At 44.4% G+C, this 17,051-nt stretch overlaps 1 protein-coding gene across 1 annotated transcript in view; it reads left to right on the top strand.

Annotated features, from left to right (window-relative positions):
* FGF14 (fibroblast growth factor 14) overlaps positions 1-17,051 on the top strand; it is a 419,021-nt gene that overhangs the window by 283,035 nt on the left and 118,935 nt on the right. Inside the window, exon 4 of the mRNA XM_029604517.1 lies at positions 135-333. Coding sequence (XP_029460377.1) covers positions 135-333 — 199 coding nt within the window. The remainder of the gene's footprint in view (positions 1-134; positions 334-17,051) is intronic.

The raw sequence follows: 17,051 nt of genomic DNA, 5'->3' as shown, positions 1-17,051 counted from the left end.
AAGTCCAAACAGGTATGCATGCGAGGGAGCGTTCGGAAAGGACGCCAGCCGCCGTCGAGACAGATTTCAGTATTGTTTGTTTCCCGTATTTTTGTTCATAGCATTTCGCTTTGTTTTTTTTTTTTCTCCCGCAGGAGCTTTTTACAATGGAATGCAAGTTTAAAGAGTCTGTTTTTGAAAATTATTACGTAATCTACTCATCCATGCTATACAGACAGCAAGAATCTGGTAGGGCCTGGTTCCTGGGGCTGAACAAGGAAGGCCAAATCATGAAAGGAAACAGAGTGAAGAAAACCAAGCCAGCAGGTCATTTTCTACCCAAGCCATTGGAAGGTGAGCTCTGCGATCTCGGCGCCACTCGGTGCTTTTCTTACCTATTGCTAATCTTCTCAGAAGGATTCTGTAGCAACTTCAGCTTGTTTTCCATTTAAGAGTTCACTATACTCCCATAAGAGACATTGAAAAGTCAGTATAGTAGCAATGCCTCTTCTTTTGCAATAGTTACTGATATATCCTGAAAAATATGTAGCACTTCTTCTTAAATACATTATCTGGATACTCTGAGCAATTACTAACGGTAAAAGACTTGTTCCTGAATTCATGCAGTGATAGGTAGTACAGTCTTATGTAAAAAAAACAAAACAAAAAAATCCTAGTACCTACAGTACTTAAAAGCAATTAAATATTTAATTTTTAAAATCATGAATTGAGTTTGTATGGTAGATGGTCAGCCCTGTTGCTTATGGGATATGAGAGAGCATTTCTTAAAATTTCCTTCTGGTAGTGCATGAGTTGTATTTAATTCAGCATTTTTGTAAGAAAAGTAAATACATCTGTAATTTAGAAATTTTTAAAGGTTTAAAACATATTCCAGTATTGAATCTTGAAGACTAGCACACATCCCATGGTTTAATATAATCGAACCAATAATAGAAAATATAACTCAGCAAGCCTGCAAGTCACATTTCCTGAATTTAAAAATGACATTTGTATAGGAAAAAGAAATAATATGTAACTGGTTTTGAAAATATTTACAAGTTTGTGAGTAATAGTTGAATCAGAAATGCCATTTGTTCTCCTCAAAGTGCAATTATTTGAGTGCTAGAATGAGGAAACTGATTTAGAGGAATTACAATCAATCATTTTCAAATGCATAAACTTTTTTCTATGTAAAAAAAAATACAAAGATTGAAGAGTTATGAAAAATGCCAGCTCTTGGTCAGAATTTGTTCTTTAATTTATACTTCTCTGTGCTAACAACATGAATTATTTTTCCCTACATGTATTAGTGTAGCAGTGATTTTTGGCAAACAGATATTTGCTGAATATCTGCTTTTGTAAAAGGAGATATTCAGTTGTCATTTTTGAAACTTCTAAAAATAAATTGGGAGCATTCGGGAAAAAAAATGGTTAGCCATGCATAGAAAAGGCAGTGCCCACTTATGATCTATATACTGTATGTACCGATTTGTACCATGCTCAGCTCGGACCACAACCCAGCAATTCACCACTTTATATAAGCTCTTTAAATCTATCTTCCCAAAACATCTAGCCCAAACGAATTTACTCCTGCTTCCTACAGCCAGTGCCAGCCTTTCCTGCAGCTGGGGCAAATATTCAGATATATGCCCCCTATCTCCCGCCTTGACTTACCGATGGCTGATTTGGCACAGTGCTCTCTCTCCTTTGATAGCGAAGGCATGGCCGTCCCTATAGTATCCTGTCTATATCCCCTTCCTTCTCTTCCCCCTCTTTTTCTCTCACCCACTAATTCCATGCCATTTGCCCTGCCTTGCATCCTTCTTTTTATTCCCTGTCCCTCCTCTTTCTCTCTCCCTCCCACCCAATCCTTGCCTAGCAGCCCTCCTGCTACCTCCCCTGCCCAACTACCCGTTCAGGAACAGAAGCTCCTTTTCCCTATAAGAGCATTTCCCAACCCAGAGTGCCATGGAAGAGTCACCCTGCGCCTGATGTTCAGATGAAGAGCATCGGGCCACTGCTTTCAGCAGCTCACAGCTACACCAGCGCTGGCTCTTAAACAATGTAGGATCCCATTTCTGACACCACATCTGCTTCAACTTCCCACCTGTAGCATGAGCTCTAAAATGTGGTGATCAGTGCGCAGTGTGCAGGAGGTGGATAACTGGGCCCTACTCTGTTCAGCACACACACACACATTACACTCAGCATCTTCCCCCTTCCCGAGCCACCTCCTTTGAATCCTTCCAGCCTCGGTCTTATCCCCAGGCTGAGTGGGACAGGGAGCACGTGCAGTGAGCCCTGGATGTGACATGCTTTGGTTATTTGGAAGAGAGATCTGGCAGCCAAGGTCACTGACTGAGGTAAGTGCCTGCCCCACGCCGACTTCTCTTTTCCCCTCCAATGTTATACAGAAGGAGATGGCTCACTGTGATGGGTTCATGTGCGTCTCTACAGCATCTCCCCCTTTGTTTTAAAAATGCATCTGTCAGTGCTTTCCTGGCTCTTCTTTTGGCCAATTGAGTCCACCCCATGTCTGCTCCATGGAGGTAAGGGTGCCACACAACATTTTGGTAACTGCAGGCATACCTCGGGCTTGAAAAGGTTGGAGAACACTGCACTATAATCCACTGCCCAGCAACACCAGTCCCGCCCCCCCTCAATTCTCTGTCCAGCAGCAGCACCCTCTCCTCCACTCTTCTTCACTGCAGCAGCCGCACCCTCTCCTCCCCAGCAGCAGCCGCACCCTCTCCTTCCCTCCTCTTCCCAGCAGCAGCCGCACCCTCTCCTCCCCTCCTCTTCCCATCAGCAGCCGCACCCTCTCCTCCCCTCCTCTTCCCATCAGCAGCCGCACCCTCTCCTCCACTCTTCTTCACTGCAGCAGCCGCACCCTCTCCTCCCCAGCAGCAGCCGCACCCTCTCCTTCCCTCCTCTTCCCGGCAGCAGCCGCACCCTCTCCTCCCCTCCTCTTCCCATCAGCAGCCGCACCCTCTCCTCCCCTCCTCTTCCCGGCAGCAGCCGCACCCTCTCCTCCCCTCCTCTTCCCATCAGCAGCCGCACCCTCTCCTCCACTCTTCTTCACTGCAGCAGCCGCACCCTCTCCTCCCCAGCAGCAGCCGCACCCTCTCCTTCCCTCCTCTTCCCGGCAGCAGCCGCACCCTCTCCTCCCCTCCTCTTCCCGGCAGCAGCTGCACCCTCTCCTCCCCTCCTCTTCCCATCAGCAGCCGCCCTCTCCTCCCCTCCTCTTCCCGGCAGCAGCCGCACCCTCTCCTCCCCTCCTCTTCCCGGCAGCAGCCGCACCCTCTCCTCCCCTCCTCTTCCCGGCAGCAGCCGCACCCTCTCCTCCCCTCCTCTTCCCGGCAGCAGCCGCCCCTTCTCTCTTTGCCCCTCCTTCCACCGACCTCCTGCCCAGCAAAAGTCCCTTTGGCTTTCTCCCTTCACTCCTAACCTGTGGCAGCCCCTTCCCCTCTCCCCTTCCTTCCTGTGCACCTCAGGCTGCAATGCTGTGAACCTTTGTACTGCCGCAGCAGCAAATACTTGCAAAAGATCAAAATAAAAGTTGGCCCAGGATCTTCAGCCACAGCACCGCGAGGTAGTCCCCAACTTTCTCACGCACGAGCTTATTCATTGAGGATACCCCGGAAAACCCGACAGGACAAGTTTGGGAATCATTTCCCTGTGTCCCTCAGCCTTTGGCCTCCCATCCCCGCAAATTAATGTTTAGGCGCGTAGTCCCCCTTAGCTTTAGATAATTAATCATTATGTCTCCGCCACAACCCTTACCAGAACAATCCTGTTAATCATTAATTGGACATCGATATTTAAATATAAATTTTGTTTTGAAGATATATATATATATGTGTGTGTGTGTGTGTGTATGCCCAATGTCAGACACTGATATAATTTCTGAAGTACAATTGTATGATCTTTGTATGTACAGCACATATCATACAGCTTTGTTTCAGAAATCATGTCCCGGAGATGCGCAGAAGCAAAGTTCTGCATCAGGGAGCCTCGTCGTGTATTTACGTGCACATCTCGGATTCACACCCTGAAACGTCCATGCCCAAGCCCAGACCACACCCATCCCCCCCCCCCCTCCTGAAATGTGCGCCCTCCGGGAGATGCACACGTTACCTCAGCACGCGTGAGCCCAACATAATCGCACATCCCCTAATCGATGCATGTGTCGGGATTTTAAAATTCACCTTTTAGAGGATAATTTTCAAACCTGCTCAGGTGCACCGTTATACAGGTGTGCATATGGGTGCATACAATTTTACTAATGTATTTTATGACCTGCACACAAATCATATGCGCAGGCTAAAAACTATGACTACGTAGGTGTGCAAGCATGCTTGGGTATGTAAAAAACCGTAAAGCCGAGCAAGTTCGGACTTAAGACAGATAAATAGTGGCACTTAGCCGGATAAATCTGAAAAGAGCTATTTGTCCATCTATAATAGTGCTTTTCGTACTTATCTAGGTACGTAAAACAGCCAGATAAATCAAAAAATAAAAGCACTATTTAGCCAGATAAGTCAGATAGTTGGATAAGTAGAGCTGTTAGACTTATCTGGGTACCTGACTTAGCCAGATAAGTAGCATTTAAAGACATATCCAGCTAAGTAGCGCCTTTTTTTTTTTTTTTTTTTTTACTTAATTGACTCTCTTACATAACCAAATAAATCCAAAAAGCACTGCTTAGATGGACAGATTTATCTGGCTAAGTAGCATCTGCTGTTACATAGCCAGATAAATTGGAATATAGCTGTATAAGTGCCGCTACTTATCTGGATAAATCCTAAGATATCTAAATAGTGGTTAAGGCGCTACTTAGCCGGATAACATAGAAACATAGTAATGACAGCAGAAAAAGACTAAATGGTCCATATAGTCTGCCCAGCAATTTGCTTATGGTAGTAACTGCCACTCCGTGCAGGTTTCCCCCATGTAGAAATGTTATACCATCCCTTTCCTTAAGCCCTTAGGGATCCGCAATGTTTGTCCCACGCTCTTTTGAATTCATTAACTGTTCTCGTCTTCACCATGTCTTCTGGGAGGGCATTTCAAGCATCCAGCACCCCCTCTGTGAAGAAGTATTTCCTGATATTGGCTCTTAGTCGTCGTCCCCTGGAGTTTCAAATCATGACCCCTAGCTCTTATCTTTCCTTTCAAGTAGAAAAGGTTTGAAGATCGTGCATCATTGATTCCTGTCAGATATCTGAAGTTCCGTATCAAATCTCCCCTGCACCTTTTCTCCTCCAGGGTATACATATTTAGATCCTTCAGTCTCTCCTCGTAGGTCATCTGAAACCGACCCCACACCATTTTGGTCGCCTTCCTCTGGACAGTTTCCATTCTGTCTCTTTCCTTTTTGAGATACAGTCTCCAGAACTGAATACAGTACTCCAGGTGAGGATCTGAACAAGGGCATTATCATTTCCTTTTTACTGCTATTATACCTCTCTCTATGCAGCCCAGCATCTTTCTGGCTTTAGCTACCACGTTGTGACATTGCTTTACCGCCTTCAGATTACCAGACACAATCACCCTAAGGTCCCTCTCCTGGTCCATGCACAATAGTCTTTCATCCCCCGTCACATACAGCTCTTTGGGATTTCCGTTCCCCAGGTGCACGACTGCACTTCTTAGCATTGAATCGCAACTGCCAAATCTTTGACCACTCTTCAAGCTTTCTTAAATCACTTTTCATTCTCTGTATTCCTTCAGGCATGTCTGCTCTGTTGCAGATCTTAGTATCATTCGCAGAAAGGCAAACTTTCCTTCAAACCTCTCTGCAATGTCGCTCATGAAAATATTAAACAGAACCGGTCCCAAAAAAGATCCTTGAGACTCTCCACTTAACACCATTCTCTCATGAGAGTGGGTTCCATTTATCATTACACATTGTTTCCTGTCAGTCAACCAGTTAGTAATTCACTCTACCACCTGGGGCTCACACCCAAGCTTCTCATTTTATTCACAAGTCTCCCATAAAGGACTGTATTGAAAGCTTTACCGAAATCCAAGTAACTCACATTGAGTGCTCTTCCTTGATCCAGTTCTCTTATCACCCAATAAAAAAAAGTCAGTCATACATGTCTTGCAGGTTCTTCCCCTAATGAATCTTTGCTGCCTAGGGTCTATCAACCCACCATATTGTAAATAATTCACTATCTTTTCCTGCAGCCAAGTCTCCAGGCTAACCGGCCTGTAGTTTCCAGCCTCCTCTCTGCTATCACTCTTGTGAAGCTAGACCACAACTGCTCTTCTCCAATCACTCGTCGCCACTCCTGTTTCCAGGGATCTGTTGACCAGGTCTTTCAGCGGACCAGCCAGTACATCTTTGAGCAACCTTAGTATCCTGGGATGTACTTCATCAGGCCCCATGGCCTTGTCTACCTTCAAGTTTTCTCGCTCTTTCCATATATTCTCTTCTGTAAATGGGGGTTGCATCTACTCCACTCGCATCAATAGTCTAACAGTAATGGTCCTTCTACAGGGTCTTCTTTAGTGAACAATGAACTGAAGAATTTGTTTAATTTTATTTCTGCCATTTCCTTCATCATTCGCCACACATTGCTCCTCATCACCTTTCAATTTCACTATAACCACTATGGGCCTATCTTTTTTCTGATATATCTGAAAAGGTTTTGCCCCTCGCTTTACCTTTTTAGCAATACTTTCTTCAGATGTCATTTTGATTTCCTGATTTCTTCATATCCCTCAGTTTCACCAGATATTCTTCCCTGTGGTGTTCCTCCTCTTTTTGGGATCCTTTATACTTCTTATACGTTCTTTTTGCCTTTATGTTTTCAGCTATCTCCTTTGAAAATCAGATCGTGTTCTTTCTCCTCTTATTTTTGTTTACTTTTATAACATAGATTTGTTGCCTTGTAATAGATTCTTTTAATTTGGCCTACTGTTGTTCCACCTCAGCCATTGTCTCCCAATCTTCTAGTTCTTCCCCCAGGAACATTACCATTTTAACAAAGTCCATATATCAGAAATTCAAAACTCTGGTCTTCATGTGATTTTCTCATATATTATTTGTGATATCAAACCATACCATCTGATGTTCTCAGATGGGCACCACCTCGAACATTAGAGACATTATCCCCATTTGTGAGCACCAGGTCAAGTATACCACCCTCCCTCGTGGGCTTCATTATCATTTGTTTGAGCAGAGCCCCTTGAAGGGCATCCACCATCTCTTTATTTCTTGTAGATTCCACAGAAGGGATAGTCTAGTCTACATCCAGCAGATTAAAATCAATGAGCAACACTTCTCCCTTCTTTCCCATTTTTTGGATGTCTTTGTCCAGCTCTTCTGTCTGAATCAGAGGCTTGTAGACCACATCAATGTAATGGAAGCATCATCTTATATTTTTAGGACAGCCCATAATGTTTCTTCCCTACCTCACGACCCTTGCATTTCAGTTATTGGATATCGTTTTTGACATAAAGCAATAATCCTCCTCCTTTTCTCTCCTCTCTCTCCTTCTTTTTAAGAGAGCCTGGGATGGTTATATCCAAATTTACGAGAGTCTGTAAACCAGTCTCTGCAACGAAGCAAATGATGTCCGCTTCCACCATTAGAGCTTGCAGGGACTGGGCTTTGATTGCCCAAGACTTTGAGGCATTTGTGCTCATAGCTTTCCAGCTTCTCTGTCTCAGCTTGCTGCTCGTTCTTGGACATATTATCTGCCCTATTCAGCAGAATTGTTGGTTCTTCTTCTTCTTCCTCTACTTCTTGGAGATGTTGGGGGTGGCATTCCAATTTCTATCATCGCTCCTGGGCCCCCCACTGGACAACCAGGGACGTTTGGTGAGTCCTTGGAGGGGTCAGGGGGTGGGGGCTTTGATGGGTTGGAGCTGGTTTTGAGGGGAGGGAGGGAAGGTTTGAAACAGGGAAAGCAGCCATGAGGAGAGGGAGGGAAGATTTGAAACAGGGAAAGCAGCTATGGGAGGGTGGGGGGGAAGGAAGGTTTGAAAACAGGGAAAGCAGCCATGGGGGGGGGGGGGGGGGGGAAGGAAGGCTTGAAACAGGGAAAGCAGCCATAGGAGAGAGAGTCAAGGATTCATACAACAGGGACATTTTCTTATGAGACATTTTATTCTGCTTTAAAAATAAATAAAAGTGATTTTTAATTTATCGTTTGTTTTCTTAGTGTGATTTCACCATTTCATAAGCCCCCTAGGTTTTACCCTCGACTTATCCACGGGTGACAGATAAATCTTGATTTAGTGGGTCCCAACTTATATATGAGATCTACTTATACACGAGTATATACGGTAAAATAAATATGGTGCACCTTCTACTCCATCTCCTCCTTCCTTGTTCTCTCCCTCCTCAACCAATGTGCATATCCACAAGTTTATTATACTTGTTTTGGACTTTATTTCTTCAGCTACTCATCCTCCAGTCTGCCCAATATTCTCTGGTGACACTCAGCCCCCAGTATACTCCAGTGATACTTGTCATCACCCAGTATGCCCAGTCACCATGTGCGCACACACTAACCTTTCAGGAATGCAGTGAAATTCACTGACAGGTTCTCCCAAAGAACACAAGCAAACTTTGTAGTAGGCTGAGGGCAAACCCGAAAAAAATAATGGTTAAAAGCAAGCACATTTCTGGATAAGGACCACAATTTCCCTGATTGTCACCTGACTCCCTCTGCCTCTCCTCATAGCCTGCTGCAGTGTCTGCTCACCAGAGAAGCCAGTCCACCATACACCAAGTTGAAAAAGATAATGCAAGTAAAATTGTTCACTTATTCTTGATGGCGCTCTCATATATTCTATAAAATATAGCACATGCACGCAAAATTGCAAACTACACCCTGAACATGCTGATGCGGTGGTGGACCCTTGGACAAGGTGGGGTTGACTATACCTACAGGGGGCGAACCCCTCTGTAGGTCCCCCGCCATTGGCAGGCAGCCTGGGGTGGGGCGGAGACAATACCGGACCTTCATCACTATCAACCCCTTGTTCCCCATGGGTTGAGCCCTTGAGTGCCGGGGCCAGCTGGACTTAGGCGTGGGTCTCCGTGCAAAGGTTCCAGGTGGACATTGGATGAAGGCAGTCAGATGAGCCAGAGTCAGGGCCAGCAGCGAGCAGAGGAATCCAGGAGACAAGCCGAGGTCAGGTCAGGTTGCAAGCAAAGGAATCCAAGAGACAAGCTGAGGTCAGATCAGGTAGCAAGCAGAGGAGTCCAGGAGACAAGCCAAGATCAAACCAGAAGAGCAGGCAGAGGTGTAGAAGGGAACTGGAGCAGGGGCTGAAACAGGAACTGAAGTGGAGCTGGAACAGGAACTGAATTGGAAGCTGGATCAGGAACTGAAGCAGGAGCGCACACACCAACGTAGAGCAGAGCCATTGCTGAAGGAATTCTGGGAGGGCTGAATGTTCTTATATAGGGCCTCCTGCTGATGTCATCAGGGCCCGCGGTGAGTTTTTTCCTCCATGGCCCCTTAAAGGTCGGGGCGGAGTTGCGTGTGCGCGCCTAAGGGATCCTGTTGGGGGAAGGCACGCCGATGTCAGATTCAGGTTGCTGTAAAGGAGGGCGGCGGTGGCGGCTTTTCTCGGGCCACGTCCTTGGGGCGAGGTATATAGCCTTGGCAGGGGGTGAGTAAGGCTGGCCGCTGAGCGATGGTGGCCAGCCATCGCAACAGTAGCCTTTCTTTTAAGCCCCCTCCCGAGGCTTGAGTTTTCTTTGGGTGCTGGGTATGGAATCTCTGAAGAAGCCTTTTATCCAAGATTTGACTGCGGGCTCCCAGGAGTTTGCCTCTGGGCCGTACCCTTCCCAAGAAAGTAGATACTCCCATCTTCTGTTCCGGCGGATGTCCAACAGCTTCTTTCACACGATAGAGTTGTTCCTCAGCAGAGGAGACCTTTTGAGGCGTGGGCAGGTCTTTCGGGCGGGCCTAGAGAGAGAACCTGTGGTTTGAAGAGTCACAATGTGGAGCATGTTATGATCCTGAGAGTTGGGGGAAGTCTAAGCTGGAACGAAACTGGGCCAATTTGATGCAGAACTGGGAATGGGCCAATGTAGCGTTGGGCGAACCGCATGGACGGTACCCTGAGACGTATGTTACGGGTACTTAACCAGACCTTGTCGCCAGGGTGGAGGGGCTGGGAGCCGATGCTTGGTCCGTACAGCACTTAGCTCTCCGGGCGGCCCTTTGGATCATTTCCTCAGTTCTTACCCCTCAGGTCCCAGAGTTCTTGAGAGGTTAACTAGGCCGCTGGTGATTGAATGGTCAGGGGGGTGGAGCGGCAGTGGTGTCAGCGGTTGTCTTCCATATACCGCTCAAAAAGTGTGAGGATCTGATTGCTGCACTTATGTGGGAATTGTGTGAGAAATTCCAACCATGGCAAAAAGAGTGGCCCAATTGTCCTGTCGTTCATACACGAAGGCTCAAAGGAACGTCTGCCTCCACTTGCCCGTTAGCCTGCAGATGGTAGGGCCGAAGTGAAATCTAACTTGACTTTGAATATGTGACAGAGGATGTGCCAGTACTTGGAGGGGGTAAATTGTACTCCGTGGTCTGAAGTAATGTGGCGAGGTAGTCCATGGAGGCGAAAGATGTGTATGGTAAACAGTTTGGCCAGCTCAGGAGCGGATGGAAGGAACTGGGCAGTGTGACAAAATGGGCCATCTTAGAGAAGTGGTCTATGACGACCCAAATAATCTAATTGCAGGGTTCCTTGCGGCCGGAAGTGGCTATAAAAACCCCTAAGGTCACCCCACCATGGACTTTTGATGCGCTCATGTGGGGCAAGAATTCACATAGGCCTTTACATCTTGATTCATCTGGGGTCACAGTATATTGTCTGAGTAGTGTGCGGGCCTGGCCTAGAAGGCCCACTACCCGAGAATCGTGGGACCATTCTAACACTCGCTGATGAAGTCAGGTGGGTACTGCCATTTGCCTGCCGGGACAGGGTGGTGAGGCAGCCAGCAGGAATCGATCACGTACCCAGGGGAGGCTCCGGTTCCCCATCTTCCTTGTAGGCCCTTGAGAGGGCATCAGCTCTGAGATTCTTTGTTGCTGGTCGATATTTTACCACAAAATCGAACCGATTGAAGAATAGGGACCAGCATGCCTTACAGGAGTTCAGTCGCTGGGCTTGTCAAAGGTACTCTAAGTTCTTGTAGTCTGTGTAGATCATGATGGTGTGTTGGGCTTCCTCCAACCACTGGCGCCATTGTTCAAAAGCCAGTTTCATGGCGAGGAACTCCTTGTCCCCGATGCCGTAGTTCCTCTCCATGGTGGAGAACTTCCTGGAGAAGTATGAACAAGGAAGGAAATTTCCTTTCAGGAAGAACTGACCTAGGACAGCCCCAGCTGCGATGGCAGAAGCATCAACCTCCAAGATAAATGGGCACGTTGGGTCCGGGTGGCACAGACATGGCTCCTGCAGGAAAGCTTGCTTCATTTGAAGGAATGCAGTGATTGCGTCGGGGGGTCAGTCTCTGGGATTAGTGCCTTTCTTGGTCAGGGCCGTCAGGGATGCGACCAATTGGGAGACGTTAGTGGAAAATGCCTGTGAAAGTTGGTGAAGCCCAGGAACCGTTGTAATGCTTGAAACCCTGAGGACTGAGGCCAATCTCGGATACAAGCTACCTTCTCAGGATCCATGAGAAAGCCGGAAGTGGAGATGATGTACCCAAGGAAGGGGAGATGATGTACCCAGGGAAGGGGAGAGATTCCTGCTCGATAACACACTTCTCAAGCTTTGTGTAGACCTTGTTGGCGCATAGCCATTGAAGAATCTGCCGCACATGCTGTCGGTGGGACTGGAGGTCTTTAGAGAAAACTACTTTCTAACAAACCTTTCATAAAAGCTTAAAATGTACCTGTTTAAATAAGCTTTTGCCTAATTCTAATTCCTAATTTGGTCCTTCAGTGGGTGTAGTGAGGATATAATGAGCTTTCAGTCTTATAGGTTTCTGTTGTTAACATTTGGAGAGAGTTGTTAGGAGTAGTTCTGTGTTACTTTTTTTCTTGACTTTGTTTTTTTTTTTGTATTGATTTTGATTTTTATTGTGTGTCACCTTGAACTGTACATGAAGTGCAGGTTATTATTCTTTTAAATAAAAAAAAATAGATGATCTGCTTAGAAATAATCTATTTGGCATCCCTGCATATTTTCCAGGATTGGAGTTGCATCAGGGAATTCTGTTTCTTTACAACTTCATCATATGTTGTTTAACTTCATTTTTTTTTATAGGTCATGATGTCTTTTCCTCATATTTTTAATAAGCAAATAGAAGTGTTCCAAAAACAATTAGCGGATAGCGTGCCAAAGGTATAGATCATCCCTGCTATGCTGTTCTCTGGAGAAAAATTTGTATTTCATACTTTCAAAAGTTGTGTCTCTGTTGGTACAAGTTAAGTACTGGAGTGAATTAATGATGTTATGGGTTTCGTATCATTTGTGACATTTCTCAGTACAATAAATCAAGGTCAATACTTTGATACCACTGCTTTTTATTCTAATTACTCAAGGGAAGAATAGCTGAGGCTCAGCACAGCAGCATACAGTTGTTATTTATTTAGTTAAGCTTGAAGTTCAGCTTTTATCACTAAAGCTCCAAAGAGGATAAGATAGGCTAGAAGAGTAAAAAAAAAAAAAAAAAAAGCTAATACGAAATATAATATGCAATAAACTCTAAAATAACTGATCTAAGAACATTTCACACTTACTGTAATAGGGGAATGTCTTCCTCAACATCAAAACTAAGGGCTCACACATCATCTTTAACCCTAAACCTTATGAGGACACCCCATCAATGTTTGTTCAAAGAAGAAGCCTTTAACTTTCTATTCAGGGTTAGTGGGTTCGGATAGCGCAAACACAGGCAGTGCAACAAGTAGTCTCCAGTATGACAAGTAAGAGGGGAGGAAACATCAGCAAAGCCTGCTGTGTGGAAGGTGACATTCTTGCTGGAAAGTTAGGTATCAGTAGATCGGCTAAGTAAGTAGTGTTAGTGTGCTTAAGGCACTTAAATAAAAACAGATACGATTTTAAAATTGATATCTCCATTGAAAATCAGTTGGTTAGATTCAGCAGCTTACACATTTAGGGATGAATTTTCAAAATGTTTGTGCGCAAAACTTTGCATATGTGCATGTCAGCAACGTCTACTAGGGTATTCCGGATTTTATAAAAGTGAAAAATATGTGCATATTTTCACTTTCCCATGCATATGTTCACATGTAAAAAGGAGGTGATCTAGAGGTGCACCCAATTTGGGGCCAACAATTATGCACACATGTTGCTATTTTATAAGGCATGCGCTCACATTTGTCAACTTACTAGAGCATTTTTACACCTGTTAATTATGTGGTGCAAGTCATATTAAACATGTTTATTCTATAATAATTACTGGGTAGGGGTCAGGGTGAACTGGAAGGAGTTGAGGCTGAAGAACCAGGAAAGTATCTTGGAGAAGGAATGGGCAAACTGGTGGACTTATTGGTAAACTGGCTAATTTCATTTACTTACACATATTCTAAAATAAGCTGATTTATGCATGTAAAAAATATGCACAGTGGGGCGGATTTTAAAAGCCCTGCGCGCGTAAATCCTTCCCTCTGTGATACGATACACTAGAAATTATTCTAATCATGCCCATCGTTTTATTGCAGGCGCTATTTCTGCTATAATTATATCAATTTCTTGAATCTAGGCCCATGCTTGAAATATAACAACTAAAGTAAAGAAAATAAGGTAGAAAATAATTTATATATTTATATATCACAACCTGAGTTCTAATGATTTAATCGTCTTGCTCACCGCCTGTCCTGATCCTTGGCCTGAACCTGGAGATTTCCTGACTGCTGCCTACCCTGACCTCGTACTCTCTGTCTGTTTGCCCTGTGGGACTAATTGCCTACGTGCTGCTGGCCTCTGGATCCAAAGGGCTCAACCTTCGGAGAATGGGGCTGGTGCAGGTGGAGCTCCAGGTTCTGTTCTGTCTCGGGGTGAATTCTCCAGCGGTTGGCGTGGGCCTAATGGGTTCACCTACTAGGCTGCATTAGCCATGCCACAGCACCAGGGTGCGCTCTCCTTACACGTAGGCCCTTTGAGACCACAAGAATGAGAGATTCGGAAGGGTTCCAAGCTTAAACAGAAAAAAAGAAAATCTAACATCAGTGCTGTACTACATAGCTGATGCATCAAGTTTCATGTGGTTTGTTTGAGTCTAAAAAAGAAACACATTGTGAAGGCTCAGAAAAATACATTACGTTATTCAATTGCAATATACATTTACATGCAAATTGGACCTTAAAATGTTTGGCCATGAAATAATGCAGCTCCGTTTTTTTATGATGGTACTTATCACTAGCTTTTACAGCATTATGGTCCTCTCTCATTTCTATTTTAAACATAAGTTTACTCTTTATTCATTTCACTTGCATGCAGAAAGCGGTTTTGAATGTTCTTGCAGAAAAATTTTTTTTTTGTTCACATTTTATTGTAATGCCTTTAGTAGATTTAGGCGATTATTTTAAGGGATTAGCTAAAGTTTTCTCTAAGGATTGGGTTGCTGAGCATAAAACTGATAAGCTTTCGCATCAAGGAAAGTAGTGCTCCCAGAGTAATGGTGTACTGTGTTCTAGGGCACATGGCAGCAGCAAATTTTCTGGTGCACCACCAACTTCAGCAGTCACCCTACCCCCCTGAACCTATTTAATCTTGTCTCTCTATATCCCTTGAGATGATGCAAACAAGGCCTTGCTAATGGGAGTTCTCAGAAGGCATGTAATATTTCCAAAATATATTCCTTAAAGAACTGATAGTATAGTAGCCAGTCTTGGAAAATTCAATATTTTCAATATTTCAATATTTAAAAAGGGCTCCAGGGGCGATCCGGGAAACTACAGACCGGTTAGCCTGACTTCAGTGCCAGGAAAAATAGTGGAAAGTGTTCTAAACATCAAAATCACAGAACATATAGAAAGACATGGTTTAATGGAACAAAGTCAGCATGGCTTTACCCAGGGCAAGTCTTGCCTCACAAATCTGCTTCACTTTTTTGAAGGAGTTAATAAACATGTGGATAAAGGTGAACCGGTAGATATAGTATACTTGGATTTTCAGAAGGCGTTTGACAAAGTTCCTCATGAGAGGCTTCTAGGAAAAGTAAAAAGTCATGGGATAGGTGGCGATGTCCTTTCGTGGATTGCAAACTGGCTAAAAGACAGGAAACAGAGAGTAGGATTAAATGGGCAATTTTCTCAGTGGAAGGGAGTGGACAGTGGAGTGCCTCAGGGATCTGTATTGGGACCCTTACTGTTCAATATATTTATAAATGATCTGGAAAGAAATACGACGAGTGAGATAATCAAATTTGCAGATGACACAAAATTGTTCAGAGTAGTTAAATTACAAGCAGATTGTGATAAATTGCAGGAAGACCTTGTGAGACTGGAAAATTGGGCATCCAAATGGCAGATGAAATTTAATGTGGATAAGTGCAAGGTGATGCATATAGGGAAAAATAACCCATGCTATAATTACACGATGTTGGGTTCCATATTAGGTGCTACAACCCAAGAAAGAGATCTAGGTGTCATAGTGGATAACACATTGAAATCGTCGGTTCAGTGTGCTGCGGCAGTCAAAAAAGCAAACAGAATGTTGGGAATTATTAGAAAAGGAATGATGAATAAAACGGAAAATGTCATAATGCCTCTGTATCACTCCATGGTGAGACCGCACCTTGAATACTGTGTACAATTCTGGTCGCCGCATCTCAAAAAAGATATAATTGCGATGGAGAAGGTACAGAGAAGGGCTACCAAAATGATAAGGGGAATGGAACAACTCCCCTACGAGGAAAGACTAAAGAGGTTAGGACTTTTCAGCTTGGAGAAGAGACGACTGAGGGGGGATATGATAAAATCATGAGAGGTCTAGAACGGGTAGATGTGAATCGGTTATTTACTCTTTCGGATAGTAGAAAGACTAGGGGACACTCCATGAAGTTAGCATGGGCACATTTAAAACTAATCGGAGAAAGTTCTTTTTTACTCAACGCACAATTAAACTCTGGAATTTGTTGCCAGAGAATGTGGTTCGTGCAGTTTATAGCTGTGTTTAAAAAAGGATTGGATAAGTTCTTGGAGGAGAAGTCCATTACCTGCTATTAAGTTCACTTAGAGAATAGCCACTGCCATTAGCAATGGTTACATGGAATAGACTTAGTTTTTGGGTACTTGCCAGGTTCTTATGGCCTGGATTGGCCACTGTTGGAAACAGGATGCTGGGCTTGATGGACCCTTGGTCTGACCCAGTATGGCATTTTCTTATTTATGTTCTTATGTAAATGTTTAGAAAAGATTTCTTTGTAGTAATCACAGAATCAGTCTGTATCATCTCAGTCTGAACATCTGAAATTTGATTCATACACTGTTCCAATGTTTTAACTCTTCAATTGTGTATTTAGAGATATCTCATTAGACTGTAATATCTTATGTATATTCACTGTTAGATTAACAAGGGAAGCCATTGCATGCTCTAGTGATTCCCTTTCATTTTACCAATGATGAAGGTAAGAAGCAAGATGAAACGATAAAGCAGCTGACTACATAGAGAGACTCCAACCTGCCATATTGGATCTCTGATATTTTGGTAATAGTGTTTAATATCCCCTGAATCTAATGAGGGGGGGGTTTTTTCCAACAGTAGCCATAGCTCAGTTTAAAGAGGCAATAAGCCTTCCAATAACTATGGTTGTCAGATGCTTTGACAAACCCAATTTAGATATCTGCCTCACCTACCCGGATCTCTGTGGCAGGACGCCACCATCTCTCCGCCGTGCCATGGCTCCTCAGGTGCACGCGCATGCCTTGCTCCACCCTTTAATGGTGCCGCGTCAGGGCCAGAAGAGGAGGTGATGATCAGCGGGCCATATAGATCCCCAAACTCCTGCATGCCAGAGCCTTCGCAAGAGGTCTCCAGCACTGTCCCATTGGTTGTCCTCCTTCCACCATGTCTCTGAGATGCCAATTAAGTCTATGTCATCATTCACTGCTATGTTCTATTCT

The sequence above is a fragment of the Rhinatrema bivittatum genome, chromosome 5 (genome assembly GCF_901001135.1).
Source record: "Rhinatrema bivittatum chromosome 5, aRhiBiv1.1, whole genome shotgun sequence".
Classification (NCBI taxonomy): Eukaryota; Metazoa; Chordata; class Amphibia; order Gymnophiona; family Rhinatrematidae; genus Rhinatrema; species Rhinatrema bivittatum.
The sequence above is the reverse complement of the archived record's forward strand: the minus strand, read 5'-3'. Positions and strand labels throughout refer to the sequence as shown.